The 19,707-nt window shown below is 36.4% G+C and overlaps 1 protein-coding gene across 1 annotated transcript; it reads left to right on the top strand.

Annotated features, from left to right (window-relative positions):
* The first annotated feature begins 361 nt into the window (after window positions 1–361).
* LOC110367076 lies at window positions 362–14,452 on the top strand. Its single transcript, XM_036147647.1, has 13 exons — window positions 362–407; window positions 1,164–1,304; window positions 1,386–1,550; window positions 1,633–1,668; window positions 2,164–2,229; window positions 2,347–2,400; window positions 4,888–5,028; window positions 5,110–5,274; window positions 5,357–5,392; window positions 9,340–9,405; window positions 10,334–10,474; window positions 10,556–10,601; window positions 14,347–14,452. The coding sequence occupies exons 1-13, from the start codon at window positions 371–373 to the stop codon at window positions 14,450–14,452; spliced, it is 1,200 nt and encodes a 399-aa protein (XP_036003540.1). The 5' UTR covers window positions 362–370.
* Window positions 14,453–19,707: the final 5,255 nt, after the last annotated feature.

Here is a 19,707-nt window from a genome sequence, read left to right as displayed (position 1 = left end):
CCCTTTCAACAAAACCACTAAGTTGACCAATAACTTTTAGATTAACCTGTATTGACTCAACCAACATTTATGAAAGTTATAAATATTTTTAGGATTTTACTCTTCATAGCCAGTGTTATGAATCGGTTCATACTTTAATCCATTGTAATTTGTCCAAATGTTTCTGAAGAGCCAATTGTTACAACACCTCTGATCATTACATCAGTAAACATTACAAATGCAACTGCAGTCACAAGTAAAAACAAATGATGGGAAGGTCTCAATTTTTATGCTTTTTTTAGTCTGTTGATTGTTAATGGAAACACATTACTGAGAAGATTTCACCGTAAAAGTGCTTTTTATTGATTCAACAGTAGTTCCCACAACAACCATGTCTACGACAACAGCTGCAACAACATTTACAACAAGTAAGTGACTGTGAGGAATTACAGGAGGAGTTTTCTTGATTAACATTAGAGCAATCTAGTATTTTAAAACATGTGTAAAATATATTTTGGTTAACAAACCTTTGACTGTGTTCTATGTGTTTGATATAATACATATTGTGTCAACAGGTAGCATTGGCTAAAACTCATTCTCATAAAGCTCACTTTAAAAAAAAGATTAATCAAAATGTTTGAAAGAAGAACATGGAATCTTGCTTGGTTTAATTTTTACAGAGTTTGCTATTGTTACAAGATAAACTTCATTCATTTGTTTAATATGGTTAGCATGATGGCTTCATCAGTTAACACTGCTTCCTTACAGCTTGAAGGTTTCTGGGTCAAATCTAAGCTGAAGTCCTTCTATGTAGTCTTTGTATTTTCTCTCTCTGCACATTTAGTGGGTTTAGCTGAAGGAAAAAAAGCTTCTGACAAAACCTATTGTTGAGTTTTAATAATGACAACGTCTGCTTTTTCTCTTTTTACCTTTTGCTGTTACTTGAAAAGATGATACAGAATACAAAAAAAGTAGTTGGGTACCTGAGAAAAAGAAAGTTTTACTGCAAGTCCAATCTGATGATGATTAAACTAAAATGAGATGTTGATTTGCCAGAGTGAAACTTATGCTATTACTAATAGTCTACAAAATGTGCATTCACTTCATTAATACCTTCATATCATACGGAGCATATTGAACAGCTTATAGTTAAATGAAATCTTCTTTTAATTCAATCCTTTCAGCTCCTCCAGTCGTTCGTCAATACCTGCTTTCCTTTGAGCTGAAAACCAAAGATGTCAGAGCTGTAGAGCAGTTGAGAAACTTCAACTACACCATCAGCACCAACAGTCTGATACAGATCACTGGTGTTAACATCTCTACAGGTAATAACTGGAACTGGAACAATTGTTTTAGATTGAAGAAGGTGTTGTTTGAAATATTGAAACAATCTGTCTGCTTCTCAGTGTGCTCCCCCAATAACACAACCTACCAGTGCAGATGTGAGGATCAGTATGGCTGGCCTTGTGACATGTGCTCCACTTTTGGCAAATGCAGCAACATTCTGGACAATACCTGTGGATGTATCAATGCACTTCCTCCAAATAACACTTACTGCCAGCCACTATCAGGTAGGTGTTGTAAGGTTCTCATACTTTATGTATTACCAGTTTGATCAGTTTGATTTTATATAACATCACTGGTTTTAAACAGATCTTGACTCCTGCCCAACACAACCACCAACAACTGGTGAGAAATACAAAACTATTTATTCTACAACTTTCAAAACATAGTGCTGCTCTATGTTTCAGCCTGTGAGAAAGAATGAAAGAAAATGTTTAAATATTTTCTGTATTTCTATTCTAGAGTTATGAATCTAACATAGTATTGATATTGTGTTTGTGTTTAATTACTAAAATGTTCCAACAGTAAAATACATTTGACATATATTGGGAGAAGCAATTTGCACATAAAAAAACCCAACTAGAAAATAATTCTCAGACCAGAAAAGCCCAAAATAAACAATAATACTCTTAAAACTAACCATAGTAACATTTGCAACACATACTGTTCCCTTTCAACAAAACCAATAAGTTGACCAATATCTGCTAGATTGACCTGTATTAATGACTGAACCAACATTTGTGAAAGTTATAAATAATTCTAAGATGCTACTCTTCATAGCCAGTGTTATGAATCTGTTCATACTTTAATCCACTGTAATTTGTCAAAATGTTTCTAAAGAGCCAACTGTTACAACACCTCTGATAATTACATCAGTAAACATTACAAATGCAACTGCAGTCACAGGTAAAAACAAATGATGGGAATGTCTAAATTTTAATGCTTTTCTAGTCTGTCTATTGTTAATGGAAACACATTACTGAGAAGATTTCATTGTAAAAGTGTTTTTTATTGATTCAACAGCAGTTCCCACAACAACCATGTCTACGACAACAGCTGCAACAACATTTACAACAAGTAAGTGACTGTGAGGAATAGGGGGTTTTCAGCTGACGTCACGCTCACGTGACTACTCAGCGCGTCCGCCATATTGGGTGGCAGTCGTTTCGCACTGTTGACCTGCATTGTATGACGCCTTAGGCAGTATTGGAAGTGAACAATGGGGAAAACGTGTTTAATGGTTGGTTGCACGGCCCGTGGAGGTGGAGATCAACGCTCTTTCTATCGCCTACCAGCCGTAATAGTGAATCAGTGTGAAAAAACAAAACAGCTGTCTGAACAACGCCGTCACCTATGGCTGACACGGATATCCAGGTCCGATTTGGACGGTGTTAAGCTGGAATACGCCAGAGTCTGCGGTGCTCACTTTGTCACAGGTAATTAACTGTTAAGTATTTAAAACATGTAAGAAGAATATATTAATAATAGGGCTTGGGCGTTATGACTTGTTACTTTCCGCGGCTGTCATGTTGACTGCCTCCGCCGCCTCTACTGCCTATTACTACCGCGTACTGTACTCCCTCTCTCAGCCGTGTTTTAATTTGATTAATTTCACCTTAACTTGATTTCAACCATGGTAAACCGTTGCTGTATTGTGGGCTGTAACAGCGCAACACATGATCGCCATGGGAAAAACATAGAAACAGATTAATTTTCCACCGCTTTCCTGCCTGGAGGCGCAACCACGGAGAACAACTGTTAGAGATAACAAAGAGTTGTCGGCCCGCTTGGATCGCGGCTGTAAGTCGACCGAACATAACTTTCCACAGTATCCCGATCTCAATGAGAGTGTGTTCTAAACCTTTGAAACACATAGCAGCAAGTTAAAAGTACATTACATGCGTGAGTGGTTGTTAGCACTGACGGTTAGCACTAACGGTTAGCATGTGCCAGAGCCCGTCTGAGCACAGCTTACCTTTGAACGAGTTACAGAGATAACAAAGAGTCGTCGGCTCGCTTGGATCGCGGCTGTAAGACCGAACATAACTTTCCACAGTATCCCGATGTCAATGAGAGTGTGTTCTAAACATTTGAAACACATAGCAGCTAGTTAAAAGTACATTACATGCGCGAGTGGTTGTTAGCACTGACGGTTAGCATGTGCTAACCCGTCTGAGCGCAGCTTACCTTTGAACGAGTTGCTGTGTTCCCACTGTTTGCTGGCTTTATGATCTGCAGCTCCTACCGGCGCCAATACGGTAAATACAACTTAATTTTTCACTGGTCATTGTTCTGCTTAAATAATTAAAGCCGCGAGCGGCGTCGATCGGCCCTGTAGCCAAGCGCCTTCGCGCACCGCCGGCCGCCGGCCGCCAGCCACCGCAGAAGCATGCGACACATTTGCGTCGGATTGTTTACATTTTTACCATCTTATTAAAACTCACCCGTCCACGTATGATGGCGATTTCCTTGATGTACATAACCAGATGTGAACTGGTTGTGAGCCTCTAGACTCTTGTAAGCTCTCATTTCCTCAAGAGTGTGCAGAGGGTTTTCACCGAACACCAGGTTATGCACTATGTCGCCGTGCTCTACATTTGGCCAATCATCTGGATTACGGCTAAACAAGGCACCGCGGAGGGCATAGGGGTCCATATGGTCGATCACGGAACATTTCCTCAGATATACGTCCTTATCTGGTCGCTCTAGCGTGCTGGCGTACTTATCCATTCGCGATACGATAATATGTGTAGACAACTAGAGATAAGGAAGTGTGCCACCCAATATGGCGGACCGGAAGTTGGCCAGTGACGTCAGTGAAAACCCCCTATTACAGGAGGAGTTTTCTTGATTAACATTAGAGCAATCTAGTATTTTAAAACATGTGTAAAATATATTTTGGTTAACAAACCTTTGACTGTGTTTTATGTGTTTGGTATAATACATATTGTGTCAACAGGTAGCATTGGCTAAAACTCATTCTCATAAAGCTCACTTTAAAAAAAAGATTAATCAAAATGTTTGAAAGAAGAACATGGAATCTTGCTTGGTTTAATTTTTACAGAGTTTGCTATTGTTACAAGATAAACTTCATTCATTTGTTTAATATGGTTAGCATGATGGCTTCATCAGTTAACACTGCTTCCTTACAGCTTGAAGGTTTCTGGGTCAAATCTAAGCTGAAGTCCTTCTATGTAGTCTTTGTATTTTCTCTCTCTGCACATTTAGTGGGTTTAGCTGAAGGAAAAAAAGCTTCTGACAAAACCTATTGTTGAGTTTTAATAATGACAACGTCTGCTTTTTCTCTTTTTACCTTTTGCTGTTACTTGAAAAGAGGATACAGAATACAAAAAAGTAGTTGGGTACCTGAGAAAAAGAAAGTTTTACTGCAAGTCCAATCTGATGATGATTAAACTACAATGAGATGTTGATTCGCCAGAGTGAAACTTATGCTATTACTAATAGTCTACAAAATGTGCATTCACTTCATTAATACCTTCATATCATACGGAGCATATTGAACAGCTTATAGTTAAATGAAATCTTTTAATTCAATCCTTTCAGCTCCTCCAGTCGTTCGTCAATACCTGCTTTCCTTTGAGCTGAAAACCAAAGATGTCAGAGCTGTAGAGCAGTTGAGAAACTTCAACTACACCATCAGCACCAACAGTCTGATACAGATCACTGGTGTTAACATCTCTACAGGTAATAACTGGAACTGGAACAACTGTTTTAGATTGAAGAAGGTGTTGTTTGAAATATTGAAACAATCTGTCTGCTTCTCAGTGTGCTCCCCCAATAACACAACCTACCAGTGCAGATGTGAGGATCAGTATGGCTGGCCTTGTGACATGTGCTCCACTTTTGGCAAATGCAGCAACATTCTGGACAATACCTGTGGATGTATCAATGCACTTCCTCCAAATAACACTTACTGCCAGCCACTATCAGGTAGGTGTCGTAAGGTTCTCATACTTTATGTATTACCAGTTTGATCTGTTTGATTTTATATAACATCACTGGTTTTAAACAGATCTTGACTCCTGCCCAACACAACCACCAACAACTGGTGAGAAATACAAAACTATTTATTCTACAACTTTCAAAACATAGTGCTGCTCTATGTTTCAGCCTGTGAGAAAGAATGAAAGAATATGTTCAAATAGTATCTGTATTTTTATTCTAGAGTTATAAATCTAAAATAGTATTGATATTGTGTCTGTGTTTAATTACTAAAATATTCCAACAGTAAAATACATTTGACAGATATTGAGAGAAGCAATTTGCACATAAACAAAATCCAACTAGAAAATAATTCTCAGACCAGAAAAGCCCAAAATAAACAATAATAGTCTTAAAACTAACCATAGTAACATTTGCAACACATACTGTTCCCTTTCAACAAAACCAATAAGTTGACCAATATCTGCTAGATTGACCTGTATTAATGACTGAACCAACATTTGTGAAAGTTATAAATAATTCTAAGATGCTACTCTTCATAGCCAGTGTTATGAATCTGTTCATACTTTAATCCACTGTAATTTGTCCAAATGTTTCTAAAGAGCCAACTGTTACAACACCTCTGATAATTACATCAGCAAACATTACAAATGCAACTGCAGTCACAGGTAAAAACAAATGATGGGAATGTCTAAATTTTAATGCTTTTCTAGTCTGTCTATTGTTAATGGAAACACATTACTGAGAAGATTTCATTGTAAAAGTGTTTTTTATTGATTCAACAGCAGTTCCCACAACAACCATGTCTACGACAATCGCTGCTACAACATTTACAAGTAAGTAAATGTACGGAATTGCAGGAGTTTTCTTGATTAACATTAGAGCTGTTTAGTATTTTCAAACTTGTGTAAAAAATAATTTTATATTTTTTATACACATAATACAGTCAATAGGTTATTAACCAAATGTGGTGAATAAACCATTGACTGTATTGTATGTGTTTGTTAAAATATGTATTTGTAATGAATGGACTTAATATGAGGCCCCAGTGTTCAAACCAGACAGTCAGGTACGTTTTAAGAAGGTTTATTAAGCAACAGGCTGTGGGTAGGAACCGGGATAACAGGCAGGCAGTATGATGAGCAAGATAAGACAGAGTTTGTAGTAGAAAACAGTCCTAAGTAAAAAAAAAAAAAAAAAACGGGTAATCAGAAGTGCAGGACAGTCCAGAGCAGAATCCGGGCGCAGAGTCGGGAAACAGATCCAAGTTCATTAACGGTCTGGCTTAATAAACAGACAGGGGTCAGGCAAGCTCAGAAATTCCAGAAATAGAACTGGATCAGGCAATAAAGGCAGGAAGTAAGAACAGGCGGGGATCAGGCAAAAAGTCAGATCAAACAGGAAAAACAGGTAATACAGGGGTCAGGCTGGCTGAGAATATCCGGAGGCAAAATCGGGTCAGATCAAGAGGTCAATAGAAAAACAAGAACGCTGGATAAGACTCACCAAATGGCTCGTAATAATCTGACCCTGAGCAATAGATGGAGGCAGGCATAGAGGAGTGAACAGGTGAACAGAGCAGAAACTAATTACTGGAAACAGGTGGAACTAATCAAAGGAAGGGTGGTGACTGAAAGTGAACCGTACTGATTGGTTAGTGACTGGTGGCGGAAAGGTGAACAGATCTGACTAGTTAGTGATGGTGACAGGGGAGTGACAAACAAACTGACAAGGTAGTGGCTGCGATGTAAACTGAGCTGACTGATTAATGGCTGACGACTGAGAAATGCAACTGCAGTCACAGGTAAAAACAAATGATGGGAATGTCTAAATTTTTATGTTTCTTTAGTCTGTTGATTGTTAATGGAAACACATTACTGACAAGATTTCATGGTAAAAGTGCATTTTATTGATTCAACAGCAGTTCCCACAACAACCATGTCTACGACAATCGCTGCTACAACATTTACAACAAGTAAGTGACTGTAAGGAATTACAGGAGGAGTTTTCTTGATTAACATTAGAGCAATCTAGTATTTTAAAACATGTGTAAAATATAATTTTATATTTTTTATACACATAATACAGTCAATAGGTTATTAACCAAATGTGGTGAATAAACCATTGACTGTATTGTATGTGTTTGTTAAAATATGTATTTGTAATGAATGGACTTAATATGAGGCCCCAGTGTTCAAACCAGACAGTCAGGTACGTTTTAAGAAGGTTTATTAAGCAACAGGCTGTGGGTAGGAACCGGGATAACAGGCAGGCAGTATGATGAGCAAGATAAGACAGAGTTTGTAGTAGAAAACAGTCCTAAGTAAAAAAAAAAAACGGGTAATCAGAAGTGCAGGACAGTCCAGAGCAGAATCCGGGCGCAGAGTCGGGAAACAGATCCAAGTTCATTAACGGTCTGGCTTAATAAACAGACAGGGGTCAGGCAAGCTCAGAAATTCCAGAAATAGAACTGGATCAGGCAACAAAGGCAGGCGGTCAGAACAGGCAGGGATCAGGCAAAAAGTCCGATTAAACAGGAAAAACAGGTAATACAGAGGTCAGGCTGGCTGAGAATATCTGGAGGCAAAATCGGGTCAGATCAAGAGGTCAATAGAAAAACAAGAAAGCTGGATAAGACTCACCAAATGGCTCGTAATAATCTGACCCTGAGCAATAGATGGAGGCAGGCATAAATAGAGGAGTGAACAGGTGAACAGAGCAGAAACTAATTACTGGAAACAGGTGGAACTAATCAAAGGAAGGGTGGTGACTGAAAGTGAACCGTACTGATTGGTTAGTGACTGGTGGCGGAAAGGTGAACAGATCTGACTAGTTAGTGATGGTGACAGGGGAGTGACAAACAAACTGACAAGGTAGTGGCTGCGATGTAAACTGAGCTGACTGATTAATGGCTGACGACTGAGAAATGCAACTGCAGTCACAGGTAAAAACAAATGATGGGAATGTCTAAATTTTTATGTTTCTTTAGTCTGTTGATTGTTAATGGAAACACATTACTGACAAGATTTCACGGTAAAAGTGCATTTTATTGATTCAACAGCAGTTCCCACAACAACCATGTCTACGACAATCGCTGCTACAACATTTACAAGTAAGTAAATGTACGGAATTGCAGGAGTTTTCTTGATTAACATTAGAGCTGTTTAGTATTTTCAAACTTGTGTAAAAAATATTTTGGTTAACAAAACATTGACTGTGTTATATGTGTTTTATTTATATATATATATATATATATATATATATATATATATATATATATATATATATATATATATATATATTGTGTCAACGGGAAGCATTGGCTAAAACTCATTCTCATAAAGCTCACTTTAAAAAAAGATTAATCAAAATGTTTGAAAGAAGAACTTTTGAAACTGCTTGGTTTAATTTTTACAATTTCCTATTGTTACAAGAGAAAATTTATTCATTTGTTTAATATGGGCAGCATAATGGCTTCAACAGTTAACACTGCTAACTTACAGCTTGAAGGTTTCAGAGTCAAATCTAAGCTGAAGTCCTTCTATGTAGCCTTTGTATTTTCTCTCTCTGCACATTTAGTAAGGGGAAAAAAGTTTTTGACAAAAAATTTGGTTGAGTTTTAATGACAACTTCTGCCTTTTCTCATTTTATATGTTGCTGTTGCTTGAAAAGATAAAGTTTACCAAAAAGTAGTTGGGTACCTGCGAAAAAAAGTTTTACTGTAAACCCAATCTGATGATGATTAAACTAAAATGAGATGTTGATTCGCCAGAGTGAAACTCATGCTATTACTAATAGTCTACAAAATATGCATTCACTTCATTAATACCTTCATATCATACAGAGCATATTGAACAGCTTATAGTTAAATTAAATCTTCTTTTAATTCAAAACTTTCAGTTCCTCCAGTCGTTCGTCAATACCTGCTTTCCTTTGAGCTGAAAACCAAAGATGTCAGAGCTGTAGAACAGCAGTTGATTTTACTCTTCATAGCCAGTGTTATGAATCTGTTCATACTTTAATCCATTGTAATTTGTCCAAATGTTTCTGAAGAGCCAACTGTTACAACACCTCTGATCATTACATCAGTAAACATTACAAATGCAACTGCAGTCACAAGTAAAAACAAATGATGGGAAGGTCTCAATTTGTATGCTTTTTTTAGTCTGTTGATTGTTAATGGAAACACATTACTGAGAAGATTTCACTGTAAAAGTGCTTTTTATTGATTCAACAGCAGTTACCACAACAACCATGTCTACAACAACAGCTGCAACAACAGTTACAACAAGTAAGTGACTGTGAGGAATTACAGGAGGAGTTTTCTTGATTAACATTAGAGCAATCTAGTATTTAAAAAAATGTGTAAAATATAATTTGGTTAACAAACCTTTGACTGTGTTCTATGTGTTTGGTATAATATATATTGTGTCAACAGGTAGCATTGGCTAAAACTCATTCTCATAAAGCTCACTTTAAAAAGAGATTAATCAAAATGTTTGAAAGAAGAATTTGGAACCTTGCTTGGTTTAATTTTTTACAGAGTTTGCTATTGTTACAAGATAAACTTCATTCATTTGTTTAATATGGGTAGCATAATGGCTTCATCAGTTAACACTGCTTCCTTACAGCTTGAAGGTTTCTGGGTCAAATCTAAGCTGAAGTCCTTCTATGTAGTCTTTGTATTTTCTCTCTCTGCACATTTAGTGGGTTTAGCTGAGGGGAAAAAAAGCTTCTGACAAAACCTTTTGTTGAGTTTTAATAATGACAATGTCTGCTTTTTCTCTTTTTACCTTTTGCTGTTACTTGAAAAGATGATACAGAGTACAAAAAAGTAGTTGGGTACCTGAGAAAAAGAAAGTTTTACTGCAAGTCCAATCTGACGATGATTAAACTAAAATGAGATGTTGATTTGCCAGAGTGAAACTCACACTATTATAAATAGTCTACCAAACGTACATTCACTTCATTAATACCTTCATATCATACGGAGCATATTGAACAGCTTATAGTTAAATGAAATCTTCTTTTAATTCAATCCTTTCAGCTCCTCCAGTCGTTCGTCAATACCTGCTTTCCTTTGAGCTGAAAACCAAAGATGTCAGAGCTGTAGAGCAGTTGAGAAACTTCAACTACACCATCAGCACCAACAGTCTGATACAGATCACTGGTGTTAACATCTCTACAGGTAATAACTGGAACTGGAACAATTGTTTTAGATTGAAGAGGGTGTTGTTTGAAATATTGAAACAATCTGTCTGCTTCTCAGTGTGCTCCCCCAATAACACAACCTACCAGTGCAGATGTGAGGATCAGTATGGCTGGCCTTGTGACATGTGCTCCACTTTTGGCAAATGCAGCGACATTCTGGACAATACCTGTGGATGTATCAATGCACTTCCTCCAAATAACACTTACTGCCAGCCACTATCAGGTAGGTGTTGTAAGGTTCTCATACTTTCTGTATTACCAGTTTGATCTGTTTGATTTTATATGACATCACTGGTTTTAAACAGATCTTGACTCCTGCCCAACACAACCACCAACAACTGGTGAGAAATACAAAACTATTTATTCTACAACTTTCAAAACATAGTGCTGCTCTATGTTTCAGCCTGTGAGAAAGAATGAAAGAAAATGTTTAAATATTTTCTGTATTTCTATTCTAGAGTTATGAATCTAACATAGTATTGATATTGTGTTTGTGTTTAATTACTAAAATGTTCCAACAGTAAAATACATTTGACATATATTGGGAGAAGCAATTTGCACATAAAAAAAACCCAACTAGAAAATAATTCTCAGACCAGAAAAGCCCAAAATAAACAATAATAGTCTTAAAACTAACCATAGTAACATTTGCAACACATACTGTTTCATTTCAACAAAACCAATAAGTTGACCAATAACTATTAGATTAACCTGTAATAATGACTGAACCAACATTTATGAAAGTTATAAATAATCCTAGGATGTTACTCTTCATAGCCAATGTTATGAATCTGTTCATACTTTAATCCATTGTAATTTGTCCAAATGTTTCTGAAGAGCCAACTGTTACAACACCTCTGATCATTACATCAGTAAACATTACAAATGCAACTGCAGTCACAAGTAAAAACAAATGATGGGAAGGTCTCAATTTTTATGCTTTTTTTAGTCTGTTGATTGTTAATGGAAACACATTACTGAGAATATTTCATTGTAAAAGTGCTTTTTATTGATTCAACAGCAATACGGAATTGCAGGAGTTTTCTTGATTAACATTAGAGCCGTTTAGTATTTTCAAACATGTGTAAAATATGTTTTAGTTAACAAAACATTGACTGTGTTATATGTGTTTGTGATAATATATATATTTTGTGTCAACAGGTAGCATTGGCTAAAGCTCATTCTCATAAAGCTAACTTTTAAAAATGATTAATCAAAATGTTTGAAAGAAGAATCTGTAACTTTGTTTGGTTTAATTATTACACAGTTTCCCATTGTTAGAAGAGAAAATTTATTAATTTGTTGAATATGACCAGCATAATGGCTTCAAATCCAGACACTTCTCTCCCAACAATACTCCAATTCACAGGGAATCTCAAGGCGTTACCTTGCCTGAAAGGATATATAGTCTTTTCTGGGTCTTCCTATGAATCTGCTCCCAAAACACATTCCTGGAGAACTTTCCAAGTTCAAGTGATTTAGGGATCTTGATCACTACTACAGTGTTTTAACTGATCTACTGATTGCAACAAACATACCCCCCCAAAGCAAGCACAGACATGTTGACTTCTATAAGTCTACAAAATGGAATAACTGGCAAGTAAATTACAACTTAATGTGGACATTTCTCAAGCTGGACTCCAGTAATATTTGATATCGATGTTAGTGCATTGTAATATAATTTATTTACTTCAACAAATTGAGGTGAATAAAAAGCCCAATGTCAAAGAATCTCCAACAATGTTCATTCAAAATTCTATAAAAAATAGAAATCACTTTTATTATTCCAAACCTATGTTTTTTTTACATAGACTGTCACACTAATGATCAATATATCTGCCTGCCAAATTCTCTGAATCTAAACAATGTTTGAGATTTGTGTACCACTGAAAGACATCTTGAAAATCGTTACTTGGTCAACAATTAATCCCTATTGTGTCTTGCTTCAATGATCCTGAGAGGCATTCAACTGCAGTCACAATTAAAAACAAATGATAGGAATGTCTAAATTTTTATGCTGTTTTAGTCTGCTGATTGTTAATAGAAACACATTACTAAGAAGCTGAATACAGCTTACCAAAGCTGTATTCAGCTGGAACTTACCCTGACAAAATGTCCCAATTCAGCAAAATAAACCACAAAAGCTTAGAGGACATCATTCAGCAACTAAGTTCCTCCTCCTGCTGTCTTGATGTTCTACCCACAGCTTTCTTTAAGAAAGTTTTGCCTGGCATAGCGTCTGATTTGGCTCAGATAATAAACACGTTCCTTCTGTCAGGTGTTTTCCCCCAGTCCCTATAAACAACAATTATCAAACCACTGCTGAAAAACAACAATTTAGACAAACTTCTACTCCAGAACTACAGGCCCATCTCAAACCTCCCCTTTATCAGTAAGATTATTGAAAAAGCTGTATTTCAACAATTAAACACCTTCTTAACAACGACCAGCCGATTTGACGTTTTCCAGTCAGGTTTCCGTGCTCACCACAGTACAGAGACCGCCCTTATCAAGGTGTTTAATGACATCCATATAAATACAGACTGTGAAAGAACCACCGTGCTGGTTCTATTGGACCTCAGTGCAGCATTTGATACTGTCGATCACTCCATCCTGTTAGAACGCCTGGAGAACTGGGTCGGCCTCTCTGGTACAGCTCTCAACTGGTTTAAATCCTACTTAAAGGACAGGGACTTTTTTGTATCAGTAGGTAACTTTACATCAGAGATGACAAAAATCACATGTAGGGTTCCCCAAGGGTCCATCCTGGGTCCCCTCCTCTTCCATATCTACATGCTCCCTCTTGCTCAGATAATAAAAGATAACAACATCAGCTACCATAACTATGCAGACGACACACAGCTCTACATCACCATGTCACCAGGTGACTATGAACCAGTTCAGGCACTGAGTAAATGCTTAGAAGAAATCAATGCATGGCTGTGCCAAAATGTTCTTCAATTGAATAAAAACAAAACATTTAGTATTTTCAAATGTGTAAAATATAATTTGGTTAACAAATTGGTTAACAAATTTGGTTATATGTGTTTGTTATAATATATATTGTGTCAACCGGTAGCATTGGCTAAAGCTAATTCTCATAAAGCTCACTTTTAAAAAAGATTAATCAAAATGTTTGAAAGAAGAATTTGTAACATTGTTTGATTTAATTTTTACACTGTTTCCTATTATTACAAGAGATAATTCATTAATTAATTTGTTGAATATGGGGGACATGATGGCTTCAACAGTTAACACTGCTACTTTACAGCTTGAAGGTTTCTGAGTCAAATCTAAGCTGAAGTCTTTCTCTGTAGCCTTGATCCAATGATCCACAGTACTGACACAAGATCCTGAGAGGCCTTTGCCTAACACAGTTTGCCTTCTAAATGTTCCTAAATATTTTCTGGATAAATGTCATAAGCATGTGTGGAATAGGATCTCAACCCAAACCTCCATACCCCCTACCACCACCACCACCCCTCCCCTTCCCCAGATGATTCCACAACCCTGAGATGAAGAATCTCACATTCTACCAACTAAGATAGCAATAACAGTATAATTGTGAATGTGCTCGTATCAATATGTAAGTTAATACTACTGCTGCTGCATACTTTGACTAGGACCCACTTAAAAAAATATGTTTTTAACTTCAGTTGGGTCGTCCTGGTAAAATGGAGGTTTAATAATAAAAAAAAATTAATAGTGGTGGTAGAATAGATGAATGGCTGTTTGGCTGGATTTATGGATGGAGTGACTCGTTTCTGGCATTTTTATGTTTAATTTTATGATCTACTTCAACACTTGTGTGTATTTTATATACTTAATGCTGTATTTTAACCTTTTCAGGTATAAGTGTGACGCCCCAAAGTACAACAGTGAACACAACTACCCCAGTTTCTTCAACTATACTCCGGACAACAAACAACGCCACCGTTCTCTTGCCGGCAACTAATGCCACAATTAATACTACCATCTCTATCTTGACCGTAACCTCCAATACTGTCCTTATTACAAAGAATACCACAAATACCTTAACTGTTCGTACCACTACTAAGCCTCCAACTTCCCCAACTCCAACTACTACCACAAGTACTTCCACTAAGACCACCACAACAGGTAAAATTATTATAACTAATACCACAATACCTAACTAATACCTCACTAATACAAATACCATCACCTCCAAAGCACCCACGATTGCTACCAACGCCACTACAGTTACCACAAAGGCCCCTACAACTACAACTAAGGCCCCTACAACAACTACCAAGGCCACTGTTGTTACCAGTACTGCTGCACCTCCTGCAACCACTGCTACAGGTAACATTTCTGACAAATCACGTTTTATTTCATTATCGTCTTTCATCATTGCAGTTTGTGGTTAGCCATAGAGATTTGCTTCTGTAAAATGCTTCTGTAATGCTCAAAAGTAACTGGAAAAATGTTAAAAGATGATCTCGTCCCCTGAAATACAAAAAGATAAAGTCCTTCTAAAGTTACTCATTTTTGTACAGTGTTATGTGGAAATTCTTAAACTACAAACAAAACTACGTCCACTTGTGGTGTTTCTATGTTGTTGTACATAAGACATTTTATTTTGTACTAAATAGCATACAGCGATGAGCAATTATGTACATTTCCTAAACTGTTATTTCTCAAATGGTTGTTAAAACAAAAAAAATCTATCTCTTTTCTTTCAAGAAACAAAGCAGATTGATGCTTTTCTAGTGAACAGTCTTTATCAGGATGTATGTCTTGTTTGGGTGCTCTATTTCTAAGTTCCTTTAAAAATATAACTGCTCTATTTTACACAAACAGGAATTAATATTACGATGTCAGTCAGATTAGATCGGGACTTTACACCAGACTTGAACAATAGCAGCAACCCTGCATACAAAGCGTTTGAGTCAAACATCAATGAAATAGTAAGTATATTCTTAATTTAATACTGATTTAAATGTTGTGCTTTATTGGTCATAATATCAACCACATTTATTTCAACAGCTGAAGAACCAGTATAACAGCATAGAAGGATTTGTTGATGCATTTGTGACGGGAATCAGGTATGTAGCTTTAACAGTTCTCAAAAGTGAATGCTGAGTTAGTCTGAGCATGCTCCTCATCATTGTGCTGGCTTTAATTTGTTTTCACAGACCAGGAAGTGTTGTAGTAGACTTTACTGTCAGGTCATCTCAGTTTGATGACTCTCAAATAGCTGCAGCAAATCAAAACCTTAATAAAACCATGTCCACTGAAATCGCCCCTGTTCTTGGGATAGATGTTCCAGAGATTTCAAGTAAGTGTACAGCAGTTTCTTTTATATCTATATTTTTGTTTTGCAGAAATCAATTCCTAATTATTTATTTGACTCTCTTTGCAGGTAAAACACCAATTACACTAAATCCTGATCTCACTTATACTGGCAAACCCATGATACTGACATGTGATCCTCCTGGTTTCAATCTGGGAAACAATGTTAAAGTGGAGTGGAAATTTAATGAGCGGGTAATTTCATCGAAGAGACATATAATTTCTTCTAACTCTCCATTCACACTGACTGTTACCAACGTCATTCGAGCAGATGCTGGTAAGTTAAAGCCGACTTCTTCGAAAAGGCAATGAATGAGAAGTTCCTATACAATTTAAATATTAATATAGGAATCAGAAATCAGGAATATTTGTATTTGTCACCACGTGTTACTGTGGTGAAATTTCTCATTGGCCTCTCCAGTTTACATTACATGTAATGAGGAAAAAACTCACAAATACGCAATGAACATAGGTTACTTTTTTTTTTTGCGTTATACAGATAATAAGGTAGTAAGGTGATTATTGAGCAATGATAGTTTGAGGCTTCATTACAGCAGTGTGCATTTAGATGTTCATAAATTATAGTGTGCAAGTAGGCAGTAACATTAAGGTGATTGTAACGTATGATGGGATAGTGACAGTGGGGTGATTTTAAAGTGTTGGACTGCAGTCTCCCATCAGAAGACAATTGCCCTCACAGCTATTGGGAAGAAGCTGTTTCTAAGTTTATTTGTTTTGGCTTTGAGGCTCCTGAAGCATTTACCTGATGGAAGAGGGGCAAGCAGCGCATTGAATTGGTGGGTGGGATCAGTGGAGATGTGTCTGGCCCTTCTTTGGACTCGTTCTGCGTAAACTGAGTCTAGATCCCACAGACGGTGCCCCACAATTTCCTGCGTTGTTCTCACCACTGGTGCTAAGTACTTCCTCTCTAAGTCCTGGCTATACAACTTTTAGCCAGGTTTAAAGTTTAGCCTTGCATGTGATTTTTTATTTTTTCTGAACACAATTTTTTTTGGTTCAACAAAATATTAAACTACTTGGTTACATTTATTTTTTGTCCTTCTCAGAAGTTTTCCTATTTGTTTAAAATTGTGTGCAGATTTGTGGGTATGTAGATCTTATTAATCTAAATATAAGCTGTGAAACAAATTTTAAGCAAAGCTACAAATCGCCTTCAATTGAATGTGCAAAAAATTTAAACATTTTATATATTTATCTTTTAAACAGGGACATTATCACACTGCAACATGGCTGTAAGAAAGCATTTCTCTTGTTTGACGTATTACAATTTGCCTCCCTTATGATCTTTAGGGGACACAGGGAGAGCAACACTGCAGAATTATTTGTTAGCATCAGTAAATTAAGTGATTTCAGACAAACCACAACAGTCTTGATACAGGTTTCATGATCAATGTTGTAAACATGCAAATCTAAACACAGTCACAAGGACTGAGTGGTGTTAAGGTGAAACTTACCATTAATATCAAAATTAAGTGAAACAAGAACTCAAAATCTCTAGCTTTGTATCTCCTAGCAATCCCAACAAAGGTGACATATTTTAATTACAATGGGTAGGCCTCTATGTCCACGCAGCGCTTGTTCATTTGTGCTAGAAATTATGGTTGGTGAGTAAAACTACTAATTATACTTTTCTTAATTTTAGGAAAGTATCAATGCACGTTAAGGGGACAAACAGTTTCAGTCCGCCAGGATGGGGATGTGGTACTTGACAAAAACATCAAATCAGCTCCCAATGTGCAAGTAAAGGCTACAATGTTTGCTAAATGTAACCTTGGAGGGACAGTACCGATTGAATGCTGTGTCCAGTCCCCTTACAAAGTCAACTGGTTTTCTGGTTTAACAGCTCTAACATCTGGTAAGCAATTTCAATTCAATTTCATTTATATAGCGGCAATTCATAAAACATGTCATCTCAAAGCACTTTACTAAGCATTCATGGATAAAATAGACAAATTCCAATTTCTTAGACACTTGGGATAGTTTTTGTCATTTTTAACACAATCCAAAATGTTTGCAGGTCTAAGTACAGTCCCAAATTGCATCACTTATCAATACCGAATGCAAAGCTGTTCAGAACCTAAGGAGGAAAGGTTCACATGCAAAGCTGAAAATCCAGAGGGCTATCAAAAAGAAACACGTCTGACAATCTTTTTAGACCGTAAGAGCAAAGAATGAAATGTTGTTTTATTTATGCTGTTTTATTGTTGTTTTGACTTGATTGTTATTTTTAACCTTTCAGCTATTATCTGCAATGATGCGGAGTATGGACCTGGAAGAGTAAATGACATAGCAGAAGGAAAGTGTGAAGAAGGTCAAACAGGGACCAAGACTGCAAAGTGTTTGGAATCAAGGAACTGGAAACTTCTGGAAGACACCTGCATTGTAACCATAATCAAAGAATTACTAATTGATTCAGCGGTAGGTATATTCCATATTTTTCAATAAGTTCTGATTATGCCATTTGAGAGATGTGGACCAATGATCCAGTGATACCTTATAAACATGTTTATGGTTGATACCTAGTAAGTACTACACCTATTTCAACGTTAAAGCTATATGGGAACCTTGTAATGCTGCATTATGTAATACTGCAACATTATGTAATAACGGGATAAATTTGGACTTCAAAATATAGCAAAATTTCACTGCAACCTCATTTTGTAATAATCACCGCAAAATGTAATAAAATATCTGAACACATTTTTTATTCATTTCTGTTGCTTTATGGTATGGCATTATTACATTACAAGGATTATTTCAGAATTGGGTGGGTCCTCTTTTTAAAAAAATTATAATGTAATTTAATGACATTATGCAATGAACAATTACAAACATATTTTTGTGTTTATCCAAATATATATACATTCAATACCCGTTTATGTTATGACTCCTAGATATTTCATTATTTGAAACACTGTTGAATAAAGGCCAAACTTTGGTTCCTTCAGCTTCACTACCTACGCAGGAACATTGAAATGTGTAAACAGCTTTTTTCAGTACATGGATTTTCAGAACAATTGCATCCAGTACTGTACAAACAAGAAAAAAAAATAAAAACAGCTCAATGTTTCTCAGAAGCATTTGATCAGGCCATTTAATAAAAATTACGCTTTCCTCTTTTAACTCTGAGGAGACACGTGATGTGAGATGACCCCTATTATTAGGTTATAACAGAGTCATGACTCGTCCTGTGAGTTTCCATTAATACTTTCTGAAGTTTATTCACAGTTTACAGACTCTTTTGCAGGCCTTTTTTTATTTAAAATCTAAGCTTAGACCCCTTTTAGACCAGGCGAAATATATAGACTTAAACCTTGGCTGTAAATAACTGTCGAGTCATGTAAAATCAGGTCTATATTTAGCTTCAATATTTAAATCAGGTTTATTGCTTGCTGAGTTGCATTCTGCTTATTCCAGAACCGGTTACAGAGGTAGCATGTCTGTAAGATAAAACATTTATAATTACTAAATCAGTTACAATTTTTTGGCTCAGTCCCAAATACATTTCTTTAAAACACTGTGCTCAAATTTGTTTATCAGCAACCTATGCCTAGCAGCAAAGTCCAACAATAAAATGGCCTGTGATATTTCAGGTCCCTGGACCTACTGTACATCATGGGACCAGTACTGGGTCTGTAGAGGCCTCTCCTTTCACATCTCCTTGGCAAGATGGCCCTAACTTGTTTGATTCATCTGAATAGCTGCTCATTTTTTTCTTACCTCATTTGCATTAATTATACACCTTTTGTTATTGTTCAGTTTACATTCATTCAGGATCTGAAACAAGAACTTCCAGAATTCACAAAATATTTAAGTAAAGCTGTCAGTTACAGAGGTAGCATGTCTGTAAGATAAAACATTTATAATTACTAAATC

Source organism: Fundulus heteroclitus, chromosome 15 (genome assembly GCF_011125445.2).
Source record: "Fundulus heteroclitus isolate FHET01 chromosome 15, MU-UCD_Fhet_4.1, whole genome shotgun sequence".
Classification (NCBI taxonomy): domain Eukaryota; kingdom Metazoa; phylum Chordata; class Actinopteri; order Cyprinodontiformes; family Fundulidae; genus Fundulus; species Fundulus heteroclitus.
The sequence above is the reverse complement of the archived record's forward strand: the minus strand, read 5'-3'. Positions and strand labels throughout refer to the sequence as shown.